This window comes from Rana temporaria, chromosome 6 (assembly GCF_905171775.1).
Source record: "Rana temporaria chromosome 6, aRanTem1.1, whole genome shotgun sequence".
In the NCBI taxonomy this organism is placed as follows: domain Eukaryota; kingdom Metazoa; phylum Chordata; class Amphibia; order Anura; family Ranidae; genus Rana; species Rana temporaria.
In genome coordinates this window covers 205228478-205246646 of record NC_053494.1, presented here as the reverse complement: position 1 = coordinate 205246646, position 18169 = coordinate 205228478, and the positions used below count along the sequence as shown (strand labels likewise).

At 42.9% G+C, this 18169-nt stretch overlaps 1 protein-coding gene across 2 annotated transcripts in view; it reads right to left on the bottom strand.

The window, feature by feature from the left end:
• Positions 1-18169, bottom strand: part of LOC120944188 (aspartyl aminopeptidase) — a 67566-nt gene that overhangs the window by 31903 nt on the left and 17494 nt on the right. For both annotated transcript variants that reach the window (XM_040358132.1, XM_040358133.1), the window contains exons 3-8: positions 9278-9366; positions 9085-9198; positions 8864-8989; positions 5777-5901; positions 5597-5693; positions 3121-3228 (exon numbers count right to left, since the gene is read on the bottom strand). In XM_040358132.1, coding sequence (XP_040214066.1) covers positions 3121-3228; positions 5597-5693; positions 5777-5901; positions 8864-8989; positions 9085-9198; positions 9278-9366 — 659 coding nt within the window. The remainder of the gene's footprint in view (positions 1-3120; positions 3229-5596; positions 5694-5776; positions 5902-8863; positions 8990-9084; positions 9199-9277; positions 9367-18169) is intronic.

Sequence of the window (18169 nt, the reverse complement as noted above, 5' to 3'; positions counted from 1 at the left end):
TGAAGTATTAGGCTCACACACTGCCTGCCTCCTTCCTCCATCCATCTCCATGTGACAGCCAGCAGTGCACACTGAAAACAGAGAAGGTACAGTACTCCGAGGGTCAGGACAAGGGGGAGGGGGGGAAGTAAATGTTTCACTGACTCCTGATAACAGCTCACTCACTGCACACTAGGCTCAGCCTTATATATTGCAGGAGATAACGTTCTTCCACTGTGACAGGTTACCCTCAGACTGCTGCTATCTCACTGTTTATTCAACTTGAGGACAGAGGTTAACTCTTTACTTACCTGCATTTGTTTTGTTGGTTTCTCTGATTACCTACTGGAGGTAGGGTATGAGCCCAGGTTCAGACTACTGCAATCTAAGACATGGCATGTGATTTGCACCCGCACAGCGGTGCGAATCGCATGCACTGTCAGTGAGATGTGAGTTCAGCCATACAGTTGTTTGGCTGAACTCGCATTAGATTCGCAGGGGAAAAAAAAGTGCAGGGACTTATTTTCCCCCCACACTGAAATTGGATCGCATGGGTGTTCTCACCTATGCGATGCGATTTCTGTGTGAGTTCACAGTTCACACTGCGATCTGTGAACCGATCTGGGGGTGCCATTTACATTGTAATGACACCCGCAGCTGTTCGCAGAGGGCAGTGTGAACTGCCAGCAGGAGAGATGCGATGCGGGAACCAACGCTGAAATCGCACTGGTTCCCGCATTACAATCAGTGTGAACCCAGGCTAAAGGAGAAGGATCATCTCATAAAACCAGGGCTGGTGCTCCATGCTTCTAGATTAGAAGCATCCACTATTTTAGAATTCAACTGTTTGTTAAACCTGGGTGTATTACAAGGATGAGGATGATGATGACGGGTGTATTATACAATGATGAGGAGTATGATGATGATAATGATGGGTGTATAATATGGGGATGACGATGACGGGTGTATTATACAATGATGAGGAGTATGATGATAATGATGGGTGTATAATATGGGGATGACGATGACGGGTGTATTATACAATGATAAGGAGTATGATGATGATGATAATGATGGGTGTATAATATGGGGATGACGATGACGGGTGTATTATACAATGATGAGGAGTATGATGATGATAATGATGGGTGTATAATATGGGGATGATGATGATGGGTGTATTATACAATGATGAGGAGTATGATGATGATGATAATGATGGGTGTATAATATGGGGATGACGATGACGGGTGTATTATACAATGATGAGGAGTATGATGATGATAATGATGGGTGTATAATATGGGGATGACGATGACGGGTGTATTATACAATGACTGGAGCATCAGGGTGTCAGACAGTGTCAGTGAGTGTGCCACATCATGTCTCGTTGGCTGCTTTGCAATACATGATTTTGGGGATTTCTGCCATGCCATGTGCTGACTATGTTACACTACATAATAGTCACAAATTGTGAGTACATCTGTCCTGTAATATATACAGCTATATACACCCATCTGTATATAGAGACCATCCTCCATCATCACTGACTGCAGATATACATCATTATTATTGTATTTATTTTATTTCAGGTACTTCTATAGCGCCGTCAATTTACGCACCGATTTACATATACATTGTACAGTCACATTAGTCACTACCCTCAAGGAGCTTACAACCTAAGGTCCCTAACACACATTCATACACATACTGGGGCCAATTTAGACAGGATCCAATTAACCTCACAGCATGTCCTGTTACTGTATACATAGCTGTATACAGGACAGATGATGTATATCTGCAGTCAGTGATTATGTCGGAAGGTCTCTATATACAGGAAGGAAGGTTGGTGTATATAGCTAGCTGTATACAGGACAGATGATGTATACCTTCATACCCTGATCTGTGAGGCTGAGCTGTATACTCTGTCCTGTGATGCTAGAGCTGTATACTCTGTCCTGTGATGCTAGAGCTGTATACTCTGTCCTGTGATGCTAGCGCTGTATACTCTGTCCTGTGATGCTAGCGCTGTATACTCTGTCCTGTGATGCTAGCGCTGTATACTCTGTCCTGTGATGCTAGGGCTGTATACTCTGTCCTGTGATGCTAGGGCTGTATACTCTGTCCTGTGATGCTAGAGCTGTATACTCTGTCCTGTGATGCTAGAGCTGTATACTCTGTCCTGTGATGCTAGAGCTGTATACTCTGTCCTGTGATGCTAGAGCTGTATACTCTGTCCTGTGATGCTAGCGCTGTATACTCTGTCCTGTGATGCTAGAGCTGTATACTCTGTCCTGTGATGCTAGGGCTGTATACTCTGTCCTGTGATGCTAGCGCTGTATACTCTGTCCTGTGATGCTAGGGCTGTATACACTGTCCTGTGATGCTAGGGCTGTATACTCCTGACACTATGGGTGGAATACAGGGGATGGTGTGGGTGGAGTATGTTAGGGGTGGGGCTTATGGTAAGTGGGAGGGGTCAAAAATGAAGGGCGGAGTCTTGCGCCCCCCCATCCTAAAACTTCACCAGCCGCCACTGGTATTGGACATACGGTGTAGTACAGTATTGGACATACGGTGTAGTACAGTATTGGACATACGGTGTAGTGTAGTACAGTATTGGGCATACAGTGTAATGTAGTACAGTATTGGACATACAGTGTAGTGTAGTACAGTATTGGACATACGGTGTAGTGTAGTACAGTATTGGACATACGGTGTAGTGTAGTACAGTATTGGACATACGGTGTAGTGTAGTACAGTATTGGACATACGGTGTAGTGTAGTACAGTATTGGACATATGAAGTAGTATAGTACAGTATTGGACATACGGTGTAGTGTAGTACAGTATTGGACATACAGTGTAATGTGATACAGTATTGGACATACAGTGTAGTCAGTGTAGTACAGTATTGGGACATACAGTGTAATGTGATACAGTATTGGACATACAGTGTAGTACAGCAATGGAGATACGGTGTAGTGTAGTACAGTATTGGACATACGGTGTAGTGTAGGCAGTGTAGTACAGTATTGGACATACGGTGTAGTGTAGTACAGTATTGGGACATACGGTGTAGTAAAGTCAATGTGGTGCAGCGTCCAGCTTCATTTCATCCAATCCGGTGAGGGGGACTTACCGCGGGTTGGGTGTCCACCAGGCACAGCTCCATTTCCAGGATTTGTTCAGGTTTCACCCCAAGCCTTTCACAGAGCAAACTGAGCAGCAGAGAGTGATGGCGCTCCACCTTATTCAGGAAACAAAACAAAAACATTTTTTTACAAAGAACGTTACCGGGAGGATAAAATATCCTAATGTAAGTGTATGTAAAGCTACAAGTTTTAAAAAATGTTGTTTTGTACAAAGTGGAGAAGATTAAACTAAAACATGTTCTTATGCAGGGGGGACATCTCATCTCATCCCATCTCACAATACTTGGGTCAGAGTGACACCAAATCATATCATTATTCTCCAAACAGGATTCATACACATTACCTAAAGGGGTTGTAAAGGTTAATTTTTTTTTCTAAATGGTTTCCTTTAAGCCAGTGCATTGTTGGTTCACTTACCTTTTCCTTCAATTTCCCATCTACACGTTTTTTTTCTTTGTCCGAATTTCTCACTTCCTGTTCCTCCTCAGTAAGCTTGCCCCCATCATCTGAGCCGTTCTGTCTGGGGGTTAGTCAGCATGCTCGCCCCCTCCCTTGGGACTACATCCCTGCAGAGAGACGCTGTGAACACCGCAGGAATGTAGTCCCAAAAGGAGGGGGCGAGCACAACACTCCACACCAGGGAGAAAGCCTTGCATTACTGTGTGGAGTTACAGACAGAAGAACAGGAAGTGAGGATTTCTCAGAAGAAATAAGGACATTTAAAAGCAAAATGGAAGGATGAGGTAAGTGAAGGAGGACTGCACTGAGGTAAAGGAAGATATTTAGGAAAAAAAAAAAAAAAATTGTACATTTACAACCCCTTTAAGCTGAATTACTTGGTCCTGGCAGGTATAACTAATCCCCTGAAGACTGTTCTTTCTGCCAGTTGCAGCTCTGACATCATCATGTACAATGCAGGACCAGCAACTTTCAGGGCCGTCTTAATAGCATCATGGGCTCCTGGGCAACATAATGCACTGGGGCCCCTACCAGCTTGTCCCAATTTACACACCTACTTTCAAGAAATAAAGTATAAATAGTTGATAGAATTAAACATATATTCATTAGTACTTTCAATAAAATCGATTTTACAAAAGGAAAGCATTCCATAGATCAAAGACTCGTCAACACAAAGGGCACAGTGTACACAAAGTACAGTGGGTGGGTGTTTTGAGGGCACAATACTGGGTTCAGGAGGGCACAGAATATGTTCCGGGACACAACCATATCAGGACAGTTTAGTAAAAAAGCATGACTGTCCCCAGGGCCGCCATCGGGGGGGGGGGTACAGGCAGTATACCTGTAAGGGGCCCGGATGGCAACCCCTTTTTTTTTTTTTTTTTTTTTATAAAATAAAAAAAAAGTATGTACCGTATTTATTGGGGTATAGCGCGCTCCCGCGTATAGCGCGCAACCCTAAAGTTGGCCAGAAATTCCTGTGGAAAAAAGGATTTTGTACTTACAGTTTTGGTGTCTTGCGCGGCGGCCTCGTCGGGTCCGACGTCCGTCTGCGGCTTCGGGTGTCCTCTTCGTCGGGACTGGCATCCTTCTGCGGCGTCCTCCTCGCTCGTTTCCCGCTTTCCCGCGCCGAGTTTGAATACTGTGCCGGCATATACCGAGCGCAGTACACTCGGGCAGGCTCGGCTACTGTCGCGCTCACGTCCTGTACTTCCAGGACGTGAGCGCGGGAGTAGCCGAGACTGGCCGACTATACACGAGTGTACTGCGCTCGGTATATGCCGGCGCAGTATTCAAACTCGGCGCGGGAAAGCGGGTATCGGCGTATATAGTGCACCCACGATTTTGCCCTGATTTTCAGGGCAAAAAAGTGCACGGTATACGCCGATAAATACGGTATATATATTTTTTACATTTTTTTTGTTTTTTAATAAAGGGCCCAGAGGTCCCCAGGGCCCCGGATGGCAACCCCCCCCTTTTATTTTTATAAAAAAATATATATAAAACATTTTTTTTTTAATTTAATTTCCTCAGAGCCCCAGAGGGCTACCCCCTCCCTTTTTTTATCATAATTATCATAATTATATATATATATATATATATATATATATATATATATATATATATATATATATATATATATATATATATATATATATATTTTTGTAAGAAGCCCAGAGGTCCCCAGGACAACCCCCCCCCCCCCCCCCCCCCAATTTGTGGCACCCCCCGCTTCTCAATTCACGCTACCCCCCGCCCCCCCCACTTCTCAATTCGCGGCAGCTCCCCGCTTCTCAATTTGAGGCGGCACAGCACCCCCCCCCCCCCTCTGCTCCAGGGGGCCATGCCTGAAGCTGTGTAAGGGGCCCCATAATCCCTGATGGCGGCCCTGTCTGTCCCAGCAAATCCGGGACAGTTGGCAAGTTAATAAAGTTAATGTCTAAACTTGCCCATCTACAGGTGACAGATACACAAATATGCTATAGAACAGGTGGGCAGCCTCACCTGGTTCTGGGTCCCTCCAGAGGAGTGGCAGGATGACCCAGAATCCACCGATTCCTTTTCCAGACTTTCTTGTATGGAGGAAGCCAGGATCGGAAGCCTGCAACAGTAAATGTTGAAATGATGACTCTCACGCATCTACAAGTGGAATGTGGAATCTGCAGAGGCTCCAACTTTACTCACAGGTGCTGCTCCGTGTTGGGTCCAAAACTTTCATTAATGTTCCTCTGCAGGTGGATTGCCAGGTGAGGGATACGCAGGATTGGGCGCTCCACAAAAACCAGGCGGTGCTGCAGCCGGTGCCCTTCCTGAGAAAGACACAAGAGGTGAAAAAGATACAGTTAGTCAGTGTCAGTTAGTGTTTTTTACAGTGACCAACTATGGTCAGTAGTGACCAAAAAAAGCAATATGAGACACCCAGAGATCACACAATTCCTTATTCATTTGCTCTGTCCTATTGACCATACAGATACATGTTTGAATACACTGTGCACATGGCAACCAAGATGGGTTGCCAACCTCCAGCCCTTTGGTGCTTGTTGGGTGGCCTTTGGACCCCAACAGTCCGTAATGGTGGTGTTGGTTTGTAAAGTGGCCCAGATTACAGTGCAGTATGCATTCCATCTCCAGCCATACCAAGTACCCAGTCTCTGACCCATTTCTTGCAGTGTGTCCTTAGACCTCTTTCACACTGAGGCGTGGAGCCGCGGTGACGGTATAGCTGCGCTATTTGTAGCGCGGCTATACAGTCGTATTTACCGCGATATTCGGGCGCTAGCGGTGAGGTTTTAACCCTCGCTAGCGGCCAAAAAGGGTTAATACCGCGCTTTCCCATTGATTTCAATGGGAAGGCGCGGTATAGGAGCGGTGAACACACTGCTCCTATACCGCGGTAAAGATGCCGCTAGCAGGACATTTGGAGCGCTCCTGCTAGCGCACCGCTTCAGTGTGAAAGCCTTCGGGCTTTCACATTGAACACTACAGGGCAGTTTTTTTCATGCGGTATAGCAGCGCTATTTTTAGCGCGGTACCGCATGAAAAACGCCTCAATGTGAAAGGGGCTCAAGTCTCCGACAGCATTCTGTAGTAATAGCTAGTAGTGGCTAGACTCAGCTGGACTTGTTCTGTAATACTGACAGGGCCGCCATCAGGGGGGTACAGGCATGACACCTGTAAGGGGCCCGATGGTCCCCAGCGGCCCAGCTGGCACCCTCCCCCCCCCTTTTTTTTTTTTGCATTACACCCTTACAGGCCCGGCTGGCCCCCCTCCCGTTATTTATGTATTCATTTTTTATTTTTTTGCATTACACCTGTAAGGGACCCAATGATCCCCAGGGCCCCTTACAGGCCCGGCCGGCCACCCTCCTATTTTTTTTTTTGCATTACACCTGTAAGGGGCCCAATGGTCCCCCCCCCCCACATATTACCGTATTTATCGGCGTATACCGCGCACTTTTTTGCCCTGAAAATCAGGGCAAAATCGTGGGTGCGCGATATACGCCAATACCCGCGCTGAGTTTGAATACTGCGCCGACATATACCGAGCGCAGTACACTCGTGTATAGTCGGGCAGTCTCGGCTCCTCTCGTGCTCACGTCCTGGACGTACAGGACGTGAGCGCGACAGTAGCTGAGCCTGCCCGAGTGTACTGCGCTCGGTATATGCCGGCGCAGTATTCAAACTCGGCGCGGGAAAGCGGGAAACGAGCGAGGACGACGCCGCAGAAGGACACCGGACCCGACAAAGAGGACACCCGAAGCCGCAGACGGACGCCGGACCCGACAAGGCCGCCGAGCAAGACACCAATACTGTAAGTACAAAATCCTTTTTTCCACAGGAATTTTTGGCCAAGTTTAGGGGTGCACGCTATACGCGGGAGCGCACTATATCCCAATAAATACGGTACAGTATCTCACAAAAGTAAGTACACCCCTCACATTTTTTGTAAATATTTTCTTCCATCTTATCATGTGACAACACTGAAGAAATTACACTTTGCTACAATGTTGTGTAGTGAGTCCAGTAAGCAGCAAGACAGCCACTCGACACAGGACCCAGAATCTAGCAGCAATCACTGTAGCAGTTGTGCCTACAGCAGCTGCCAAGAGGATCCCTAAGGTATGGCATATATCCATCCATCCAAGCTGGATCAATGAAACCACAACGAAAGACGAGCAGAGAAGGAAGATGAGAAGAGAAGGATGACGAGTAGAGAAGTGAGAAGAGAAGGATGACGAGTAGAGAAGTGAGAAGAGAAGGATGACGAGAAGAGAAGTGAGAAGAGAAGGATGGACGAGAAGAGAAGTGAGAAGAGAAGGATGGACGAGAAGAGAAGAAAGACGAGAAGAAAGAGAAGAAAGACGAGAAGAAAGAGAAGAAAGACGAGAAGAGAGAGAAGAAAGACGAGAAGAGAGAGAAGAAAGACGAGAAGAAAGACGAGAAGAGAGAGAAGAAAGACGAGAAGAGAGAGAAGAAAGACGAGAAGAGAGAGAAGAAAGACGAGAAGAGAGAGAAGAAAGACGAGAAGAGAGAGAAGAAAGACGAGAAGAGAGAGAAGAAAGACGAGAAGAGAGAGAAGAAAGACGAGAAGAGAAGAAAGACGAGAAGAGAAGAAAGACGAGAAGAGAAGAAAGACGAGAAGAGAAGAAAGACGAGAAGAGACGAGAGACGAGAAGAGACGAGAGACGAGAAGAGACGACGAGAAGAAAAGACGAGAAGAAAAGAAAAGACGAGACGAGACGAGACGAGAAGAGAGAAGGAAGAGGGAAGGAAGGAAGACGAGAAGAGAAGAAAGACGAGAAGAGAAGAAGAGGGAAGGAAGACGAGAAGAGAAGAGGGAAGGAAGGAAGACGAGAAGAGAAGAGAAGAGGGAAGGAAGACGAGAAGAGAAGAGGGAAGGAAGACGAGAAGAGAAGAGGGAAGGAAGACGAGAAGAGAAGAGGGAAGGAAGACGAGAAGAGAAGAGAAGGGAAGAGGGAAGGAAGACGAGAAGAGAAGAGAAGAGAAGAAGAAGAGAAGAGGGAAGGAAGGAAGACGAGAAAAGAAGAGAAGTAAGATGAGAAGAGAAGGAAAGATAAGGAAAAGGAGAAGAGAAGTAACAAGAGAAGAGAAAGAAAAAGAAGAGAAGAAGAGATCAAACAAAGAAGAAAGAAAGAGGTGTCCTGTAGTCCTGCCCTAAGGCTGCTTAATCATACTGTAGATACAAATAGGAGGCACAAATCTAGGGCACAGTTTGTACCGGCGATAGAATACAGTCAGACTCGCTCTCACCTTAACGATCACTCTCCCTGCCACCGTCAGATCCCGGTCAAACCAGGTGCTCCAGATTCCTCCACCGTAGCACTCAACCCCAACCTGAAGGTAGCCACCCTGTCCACGAGTAGACCTGCGTTTTACCTGCACCCAGGAAAAGCCAGAAAGAAGATTTATGGGATGCCCGAAAACACATGGAGATAACACAGGAGAACGCTGACTAGGAGAGGTCCTCTTACCCTCAGGCACGGGCTGTCCGTGTGGGCTCCGATGATGGAAAATCCATTGCCATGCTGGTAATGCCCACCCACAGCGAAGGCCACCACAGTGGAGTAATTGCGGGTTATAAAGTACTAAAAAAGAAGATTGGAGAGAGTAAATAGATGCCACCAATGTGCCCGATGTTCCCAGGCTCTGGGGCAGTGATCGTACCTTGTGGTTGGGTTTGATCTCCCAGTGTTCAGCTTCCTTCAGCTCCTGGAATCCGGCCTGAAGAAGACGATTCTTACACTCCTCAACCACTGGGGAGGAAGACAATGAGTTTTATAGATGATTATTATTATTGTTATCAGAGCTGCACAGGGTTAGCAATGACCGCAGCATCTTCACATGTATGCGTAGTGGCGCATGTTTTTTTGACTGGGTTGTGTGGCGGGGGGGGGGGGGGGTAAGCACACTTGATGGTTGCTGCCTGGCTTACCATTTCCCATCAATGCTGACCACTAAACTCACCTACCAGACACACTGACCTACCTGACATACATACACTGACGGTAGTGACATACATACACTGACGGTAGTGACATACATACACTGACGGTAGTGACATACATACACTGACCTACCTGACATACATACACTGACCTACATACACTGACCTACCTGACATACATACACTGATATACATACACTGACCTACCTGACATACATACACTGATGGTAGTCACATACATACACTGACCTACCTGACATACATACACTGATCTACCTGACCAGGAGACAGACTCCATGTGTCCTGCAGCAGCTCAGCTCAGCCGCGGTGTGCAGTGTGCGGCATGCCCATCATCATCACAGCAGGCAGCCAGGAGGAGGAGAGGAGAGCCACCCTCCCAAACGGGGATCTCACAGTGATGTGGCGTGGCGTGGCGGTCGCATTGTAATTCCCACCTCCTGGAGCATTAGACCAGTGGGACCTCCATCATAGACGCTGCAGGCTCCAGAAGGAGGGACCTGCAATGTCACTCAGCCGCACTCGGCGACGCTCAGGATCAGATCAGTCCCCACTCTGCGGCGGCACTCGGGGCCAACAATAGAAGGGTGCATGCCTGAGACCCTTGGCTTTTCGGGGACCCATTCAGGGCTCCAGCCCCCCCAGCCCCCCTCCCGACGCCACTGCTTCTGGCCCAATATTATTGCAGGACACGGTATAGAAGGAGATGAAACAAACAGCATGTGGTGGGGAAAGCGGTATGGAAACACTCCCGGAAGAGTTATGTGGTGAACACGCCCAGAGAGAAACAGAACATCAGAGAGAGAAGTGTAATGCCTCTTGTTACAGGGGGCTGCTTTGGGGATTTTTTGGGGGCCAAGACAAACGATTGAGGGGACAACGACTTGTTCCCCTCGGGGTAATTCCACCAGCATTGTTTTGTACAAACTCTCCTCACTCCAGCCCTATAACATACTCAGACGTGTTTGTTCCCCTTAGTGAGTAACCATCAGACCATCTGGTAGTTAACCACCAAGAGGAACAAGCAAGTGTGACCTTGTACCTGAAGTCAATATGCTGAAAGCAGAAAAAACAGGGGAAGCCTAAGGATTTGAGTGGCTTTGACAAAGTTGAAATTGTAATGTCTAGAAGACTCTGGGTCAGCGCAATTTGAAAACGATGGCTCTTGTGGGATGTTCCCGGTCTGCAGGGGTCAGGACCGACCAAAAGAGGTCCAAGGAAGGAAAACCAGAGACAGGGCCATGGGTGGTCATGACTCACTGATGTCCGTGAGGAGCGAAGACTGGCCTGTGTAGTCTGATCCAATAGAAGAGCTACTGTAGCTCAAATAAGATGCACTATTTGTGTGACTGGCAGGCCCTCTAGTGCACATGCGCAATTAGTGTGACTGGCAGCCCCTCTAGTGCACATGCGCAATTAGCACGACTGACAGCTCGACCTAGTGCACATGCACAATTAGTGTGACTGTCAGCTCCCTCTAGTGCACATGCACAATTCGTGTAACTGGCAGTTCGCTCTGGTGCACATGCGCAATTCATGTGACTGGCAGCTCCCTCTAGTGCACATGCGCAATTCGTGTGACTGGCAGCTCCCTCTAGTGCACATGCGCAATTCATGTGACTAGCAGTTCGCTCTGGTGCACATGCGCAATTAGTGTGAGTGGCAGCCCCTCTAGTGCAAATGCACAATTATAACGACTGGCAGCTCCCTCTTTTGTGCATGCGCAATTAGTGTGACTGGCAGCCCCTCTAGTGCACATGCGCAATTTGTGTAACTGGCAGCTCGCTCTGGTGCACATGCGCAATTTGTGTAACTGGCAGCTCGCTCTGGTGCACATGCGCAATTTGTGTAACTGACAGCTCGCTCTGGTGCACATGCGCAATTAGTGCGACTGGCAGCTCCCTCTAGTGAACAAGCTCCTTTATTGTGTCATAGGCTCTGAGATGTGTGTGTGGACTCCCTCTAGTGCACATGTGTAATTAGTGTGACTGGCAGCTCCCTCTAGTGCACATGCGCAATTTGTGTGACTGGCAGTTCGCTCTGGTGCACATGCGCAGTTATTGTGTCACAGGCTTCGAGATGTGTGTACTCCCTCCAGTGCACAAGTGCAATTAGCGCAACTGAATGCTCCTTCTAGTGCACAGGTGCAGCCATTGTGTCAGAGGCTCAGGGATGCGTGTCCCTCCAGTGCACATGTGCAGTTATTGTGTCTGCAGCTCCCTGCAGTGCACATGCGCAGTTATTGTGTCATAGGCCCCAGGATGTGCATCGGCTCCCTCTAGTGCGCATGCACAGTGTTATGCCCGCTGCCAACATGTTCAGATTCCCTCTACTGCGCATGCTTGTTATCAGCGTCCTTCTAGCATGTAAGTGTCAGCCAACGTGCAAATCTCTGCCTGTCAGTGGAAGAGAAAAGGACCATCACATGGTCACATGACTGCCGAGAAAAAAAATTATAAAAGTGTTTTTGGCATTTTTTTTTTTAATGAAACATCAGATGTGAATATATAATAAAGGGAGCACTTGGAGCGTCGGTTGTATATTGCTGAAACGTCTACTTTAAATCTCAGAGGATCAAACATAGAAGAAGGAGTTTGTGCCTCTCGTCTTATCTCTCAGGCTGGTCTTCAGTCACCCAGGAATAAAGTCCATATCCACACTTCACAAGAAGGACTTCAGCCCCGGAGCAAAGGGCAAGTTCTCCGCAAGAGGAAAGATGGACACAGAGCACAAAGGATAAGTCCCATCTCATAGCAGATCTTCATAGCATCTCACCATGTGAAACATCTTAGCCATTTTTTTGTCCTAGTGTTCCCTTTCTATTTTTGACTGCACTGTTTTTGGATCATGTTTTGATTTGATTTTATCCAATAAAGACGTAGTTTTAACGGAGTGCGGCAGTCCAGGATTTCTTTCCAATCTCATAGCGGATCTTAGATGACCGTTCTCCAAGCTACGTCTACTGGTGAAAGTCACCCGGGCTGATATCGTGCTCAGCATGCGGGCAGTGAAAAAAAAATTCTTATGAAGCTAAAGTGGACCTTCACCCTAAACTCACCTTCCCCTGTGCCTCACTTACACAATTACTGTATAATTGAATGTTATTAAAACTGACATGGAAAATTGATAACAGAAATATGGAAGAGCCCTGGGGCCATCATAAAAAAAAAAAATACTAAATTCTGAGTTTCAAAGTCAGAATTCTGAGATTAAAAAGACAGAATTCTGTGTTTCAAAGTCAGAATTCTGAGATTAAATCTCAGAATTCTGTGTTTCAAAGTCAGAATTCTGAGATTAAATGTCAGAATTCTGAGATTAAATGTCAGAATTCTGAGATTAAATGTCAGAATTCTGAGATTAAATGTCAGAATTCTGAGTTTCAAAGTCAGAATTCTGAGATTAAATGTCAGAATTCTGAGATTAAATGTCAGAATTCTGAGTTTCAAAGTCAGAATTCTGAGATTAAATGTCAGAATTCTGAGTTTCAAAGTCAGAATTCTGAGTTTCAAAGTCAGAATTCTGAGATTAAATGTCAGAATTCTGAGATTAAATGTCAGAATTCTGAGATTTAAAGTCAGAATTCTGAGATTAAATGTCATAATTCTGAGTTTCAAAGTCAGAATTCTATTTTAGTTACAGCATACAGTATGGGGAAGCAGGCAGTGCTGGGCTCTCTGGTTCCTCTACTGTATTAATAGTTCCTCAGTTTGCTGTCATCTGCTCTAACATAAAGAGGGATGCTGAAAACGAGTGTATTGTCTGTCTGTGTGTGTGTGTGTGGGGGGGGGGGGGGGGGGTGAGACAGCTTCCATAGATAACAGAACACAATGCACCCCAACTTTGTGGAAACATTGCACTGTTGCCCCAACAAGAGGGAATTGTGAGCACAATGTGTGTCTTTGTTCAGAACGGCTTGATCATAGCAATTACATGTCTGGACTAATTCTTACAGAAAATGGACCCCATATTACACATAAAAATCAACACAGGTATATAACTTGAGAATTAGCTCAATGCATAGAGTGACAGACTTGTGATTGATATTTTGTGGGTTCGAATCCAGGAAAGAGCACAATTTGTTTTTAAGTTATATGTATATATACATATTATTTTATACATTGCTCTTAGATTAAAATAGAGATGTCCCAATACCAATATTAGTAAATCAATATATTGAAAATGTATATGTCTTCAAAAAATTAAGCTCTGAGCTGGATTCGAACCCAAAACACAGAAACACAGAAGTCTATTACTCTAACCACTGAGCTATAACCCAAGTCATAAATCTCTACTGTTTTTATAGGTTTAATATGGGGTTCATTCTCTGTAAGAATTAGTCCAGACATGTAATTGCTATGATTAAGCCGTTCTGACCATAGACACACATTGTCCTTCTGCCTTCTAGCCGTTCACAATTCTCTCATGTTGGGGCCACATTGCAATGTTTTCCACAAAGTTGGGGTGCATTGTGCTCTGTTATCTATGGAAGCTGTGTCACCAACCCCACCCACTCACACACAGAATACACTCGTTTTCAGCATCCCTCTTTATGTTAGAGCAGATGACAGCAAATGGAGGAACCAGAGAGCCCAGCACTGCCTGCTTCCCCATACTGTATGCTGTAACTAAGATAGATTTACAGATCAATATCTAGAGCACAAAACTTGTATGTCTGCAGAATCATGGTCTATGGGTGTTAATACATTATTGCTAAATGCTCCTAAAATCCCCCTAATAGAGACTACTATATTTAGAAACTCAGAATTCTGAGATTTAAAGTCAGAATTCTGAGATTAAATGTCAGAATTCTGAGATTAAATGTCAGAATTCTGAGATTAAATGTCAGAATTCTGAGTTTCAAAGTCAGAATTCTGAGATTAAAAGTCAGAATTCTGAGTTTCAAAGTCAGAATTCTGAGATTAAAAGTCAGAATTCTGAGTTTCAAAGTCAGAATTCTGAGTTTCAAAGTCAGAATTCTGAGTTTCAAAGTCAGAATTCTGAGATTAAAAGTCAGAATTCTGAGTTTCAAAGTCAGAATTCTGAGATTAAATGTCAGAATTCTGAGTTTCAAAGTCAGAATTCTGAGTTTAAAAGTCAGAATTCTGAGATTAAAAGTCAGAATTCTGAGATTAAAAGTCAGAATTCTGAGTTTCAAAGTCAGAATTCTGAGATTAAAAGTCAGAATTCTGAGATTAAAAGTCAGAATTCTGAGATTAAAAGTCAGAATTCTGAGATTAAAAGTCAGAATTCTGAGATTAAAAGTCAGAATTCTGAGTTTCAAAGTCAGAATTCTGACATTTAATCTCAGAATTCTGACTTTAAATCTCAGAATTCTGAGTTTCTAAATATAGTAGTCTCTATTAGGAGGATTTTAGGAGCATTTAGCAATAATGTATTAACACCCATAGACCATGATTCTGCAGACATACAAGTTTTGTGCTCTAGATATTGATCTGTAAATCTATCTTAGTTACAGCATACAGTATGGGGAAGCAGGCAGTGCTGGGCTCTCTGGTTCCTCCATTTGCTGTCATCTGCTCTAACATAAAGAGGGATGCTGAAAACGAGTGTATTCTGTGTGTGAGTGGGTGGGGTTGGTGACACAGCTTCCATAGATAACAGAGCACAATGCACCCCAACTTTGTGGAAAACATTGCAATGTGGCCCCAACATGAGAGAATTGTGAACGGCTAGAAGGCAGAAGGACAATGTGTGTCTATGGTCAGAACGGCTTAATCATAGCAATTACATGTCTGGACTAATTCTTACAGAGAATGAACCCCATATTAAACCTATAAAAACAGTAGAGATTTATGACTTGGGTTATAGCTCAGTGGTTAGAGTAATAGACTTCTGTGTTTCTAAGTTTTGGGTTCGAATCCAGCTCAGAGCTTAATTTTTTGAAGACATATACATTTTCAATATATTGATTTACTAATATTGGTATTGGGACATCTCTATTTTAATCTAAGAGCAATGTATAAAATAATATGTATATATACATATAACTTAAAAACAAATTGTGCTCTTTCCTGGATTCGAACCCACAAAATATCAATCACAAGTCTGTCACTCTATGCATTGAGCTAATTCTCAAGTTATATACCTGTGTTGATTTTTATGTGTAATATGGGGTCCATTTTCTGTAAGAATTAGTCCAGACATGTAATTGCTATGATCAAGCCGTTCTGAACAAAGACACACATTGTGCTCACAATTCCCTCTTGTTGGGGCAACAGTGCAATGTTTCCACAAAGTTGGGGTGCATTGTGTTCTGTTATCTATGGAAGCTGTGTCATCACCCCCCCCCCCCCCACACACACACACACAGACAGACAATACACTCGTTTTCAGCATCCCTCTTTATGTTAGAGCAGATGACAGCAAACTGAGGAACTATTAATACAGTAGAGGAACCAGAGAGCCCAGCACTGCCTGCTTCCCCATACTGTATGCTGTAACTAAAATAGAATTCTGACTTTGAAACTCAGAATTCTGACTTTAAATCTCAGAATTCTGACATTTAATCTCAGAATTCTGACATTTAATCTCAGAATTCTGACTTTGAAACTCAGAATTCTGACTTTGAAACTCAGAATTCTGACTTTGAAACTCAGAATTCTGACATTTAATCTCAGAATTCTGACTTTGAAACTCAGAATTCTGACATTTAATCTCAGAATTCTGACATTTAATCTCAGAATTCTGACATTTAATCTCAGAATTCTGACATTTAATCTCAGAATTCTGACTTTGAAACTCAGAATTCTGACATTTAATCTCAGAATTCTGACATTTAATCTCAGAATTCTGAGATTTAATCTCAGAATTCTGACTTTGAAACACAGAATTCTGAGATTTAATCTCAGAATTCTGACTTTGAAACACAGAATTCTGTCTTTTTAATCTCAGAATTCTGTCTTTTTAATCTCAGAATTTAGTATTTTTTTTTTTTATGATGGCCCCAGGGCTCTTCCATACAGAAAAAAGACAGTCTGGCCAATTATTTTTTTATTATTATTATTTTTTTTTTATACATGTTTTGCATTTTATGTTTCTTCTACGTGTTTTTGTAATTGTTTCTCTCTATTTGTTTTGTCGTTTTTTTTTTTCTACAGTACATGTTTTGTATTTATTTTTTTCTCTACAGATTTTGTAATTTTTTATTTTATTTGTTTATTTCTCCACATGTTTTCATGTTTTGCATTTACATTTTTCTCTACATGTCCCCCCCCCCCCCCCTTCTACATGTTTTGTATTTAAAAAATTCTCTACATGCTTTGTATTTTTCTTCTCTACATGCTTTGTATTTTTTTCCCCTCTACATATATTTTCTTCTCTACAGGTTATGTATTTTTTTTTTCTCTACAGATTTTTTTTTCTCCACATGTTTTGCATTTAAAAATTTTCTCTACATTTTTTTCCCCCTTCTACATGGTTTGTATTTTATTTTTTCTCCATTTGTTTTCATGTTTTGTATTTAACATTTTCTCTACATGCTTTGTATTTGCTACATATATTTTCTTCTCTACGGGTTTTGTATTTTTGTTCTCTACAGGTTTTGTAGATGTATATTATATATTTTTTTTCCTCTACATGTTTTCAGGTTTTGTATTTTTCTTTACGTGTTTTGCATTTTATTTCTCTACATGTTTTTTTTCCCCCTTCTACATGCTTTGTATTTTTATTTTTTTTCCCCCCCTCTACATATATTTTCTTCTCTACAGGTTTTGTATTTTTTTTTCTCTACATGTTTTCAGGTTTTGTATTTACATTTTTCTCTACAGATTTTTTTTCCTCCACATGTTTTGTATTTAAATTTTTCTCTACATTTTTTTTCCCCCCTTCTACATTGTTTGTATTTTATTTTTTCTCCATTTGTTTTTATGTTTTGTATTTAAGAATTTCTCTACATGCTTTGTATTTTTATTTTTTTCTATATGCTTTGTATTTTTTCCCCTCTACATATATTTTCTTCTCTACAGGTTTTGTATTTTTTTTTTCCTCCACATGTTTTGTATTAAAAATTTTCTCTAAATTTTTTTTTCTTCTACATGGTTTGTATTTTATTGTTTCTCCATTTGTTTTCATGCTTTGTATTTTTATTTTTCCTCTACATGCTTTGTATTTTTTTTTCTCAACATGCTTTGTATTTTTATTTTTCTCTAAATGCTTTGCATTTTAAATTTTCTCTACATGCTTTGTATTTTTATTTTTCTCTACATGCTTTGTATTTTTTTCCCTCTACATATATTTTCTTCTCTAAAGTTTTATATATTTTTTTTTCCTCTACAGATTTTTTTTTTTTTTAATTTGTTTATTTCTCCACATGTTTTGCATTAAACATTCTCTCTACATGTTCCCCCCCCCCCCCCCCCCCCCTTCTACATGGTTTGTATTTTATTTTTTCTCTATTTGTTTTTATGTTTTGTATATAAAAATTTCTCTACATGCTTTGTATTTTTATTTTCCTCTACATGCTTTGTATTCCCCCCCCCCCCCCCTACATATATTTTCTTCTCTACAGGTTTTGTATATACTTTTTTTTTTTTATTTCTCTACATGTTTTCAGGTTTTGTATTTACATTTTTCTC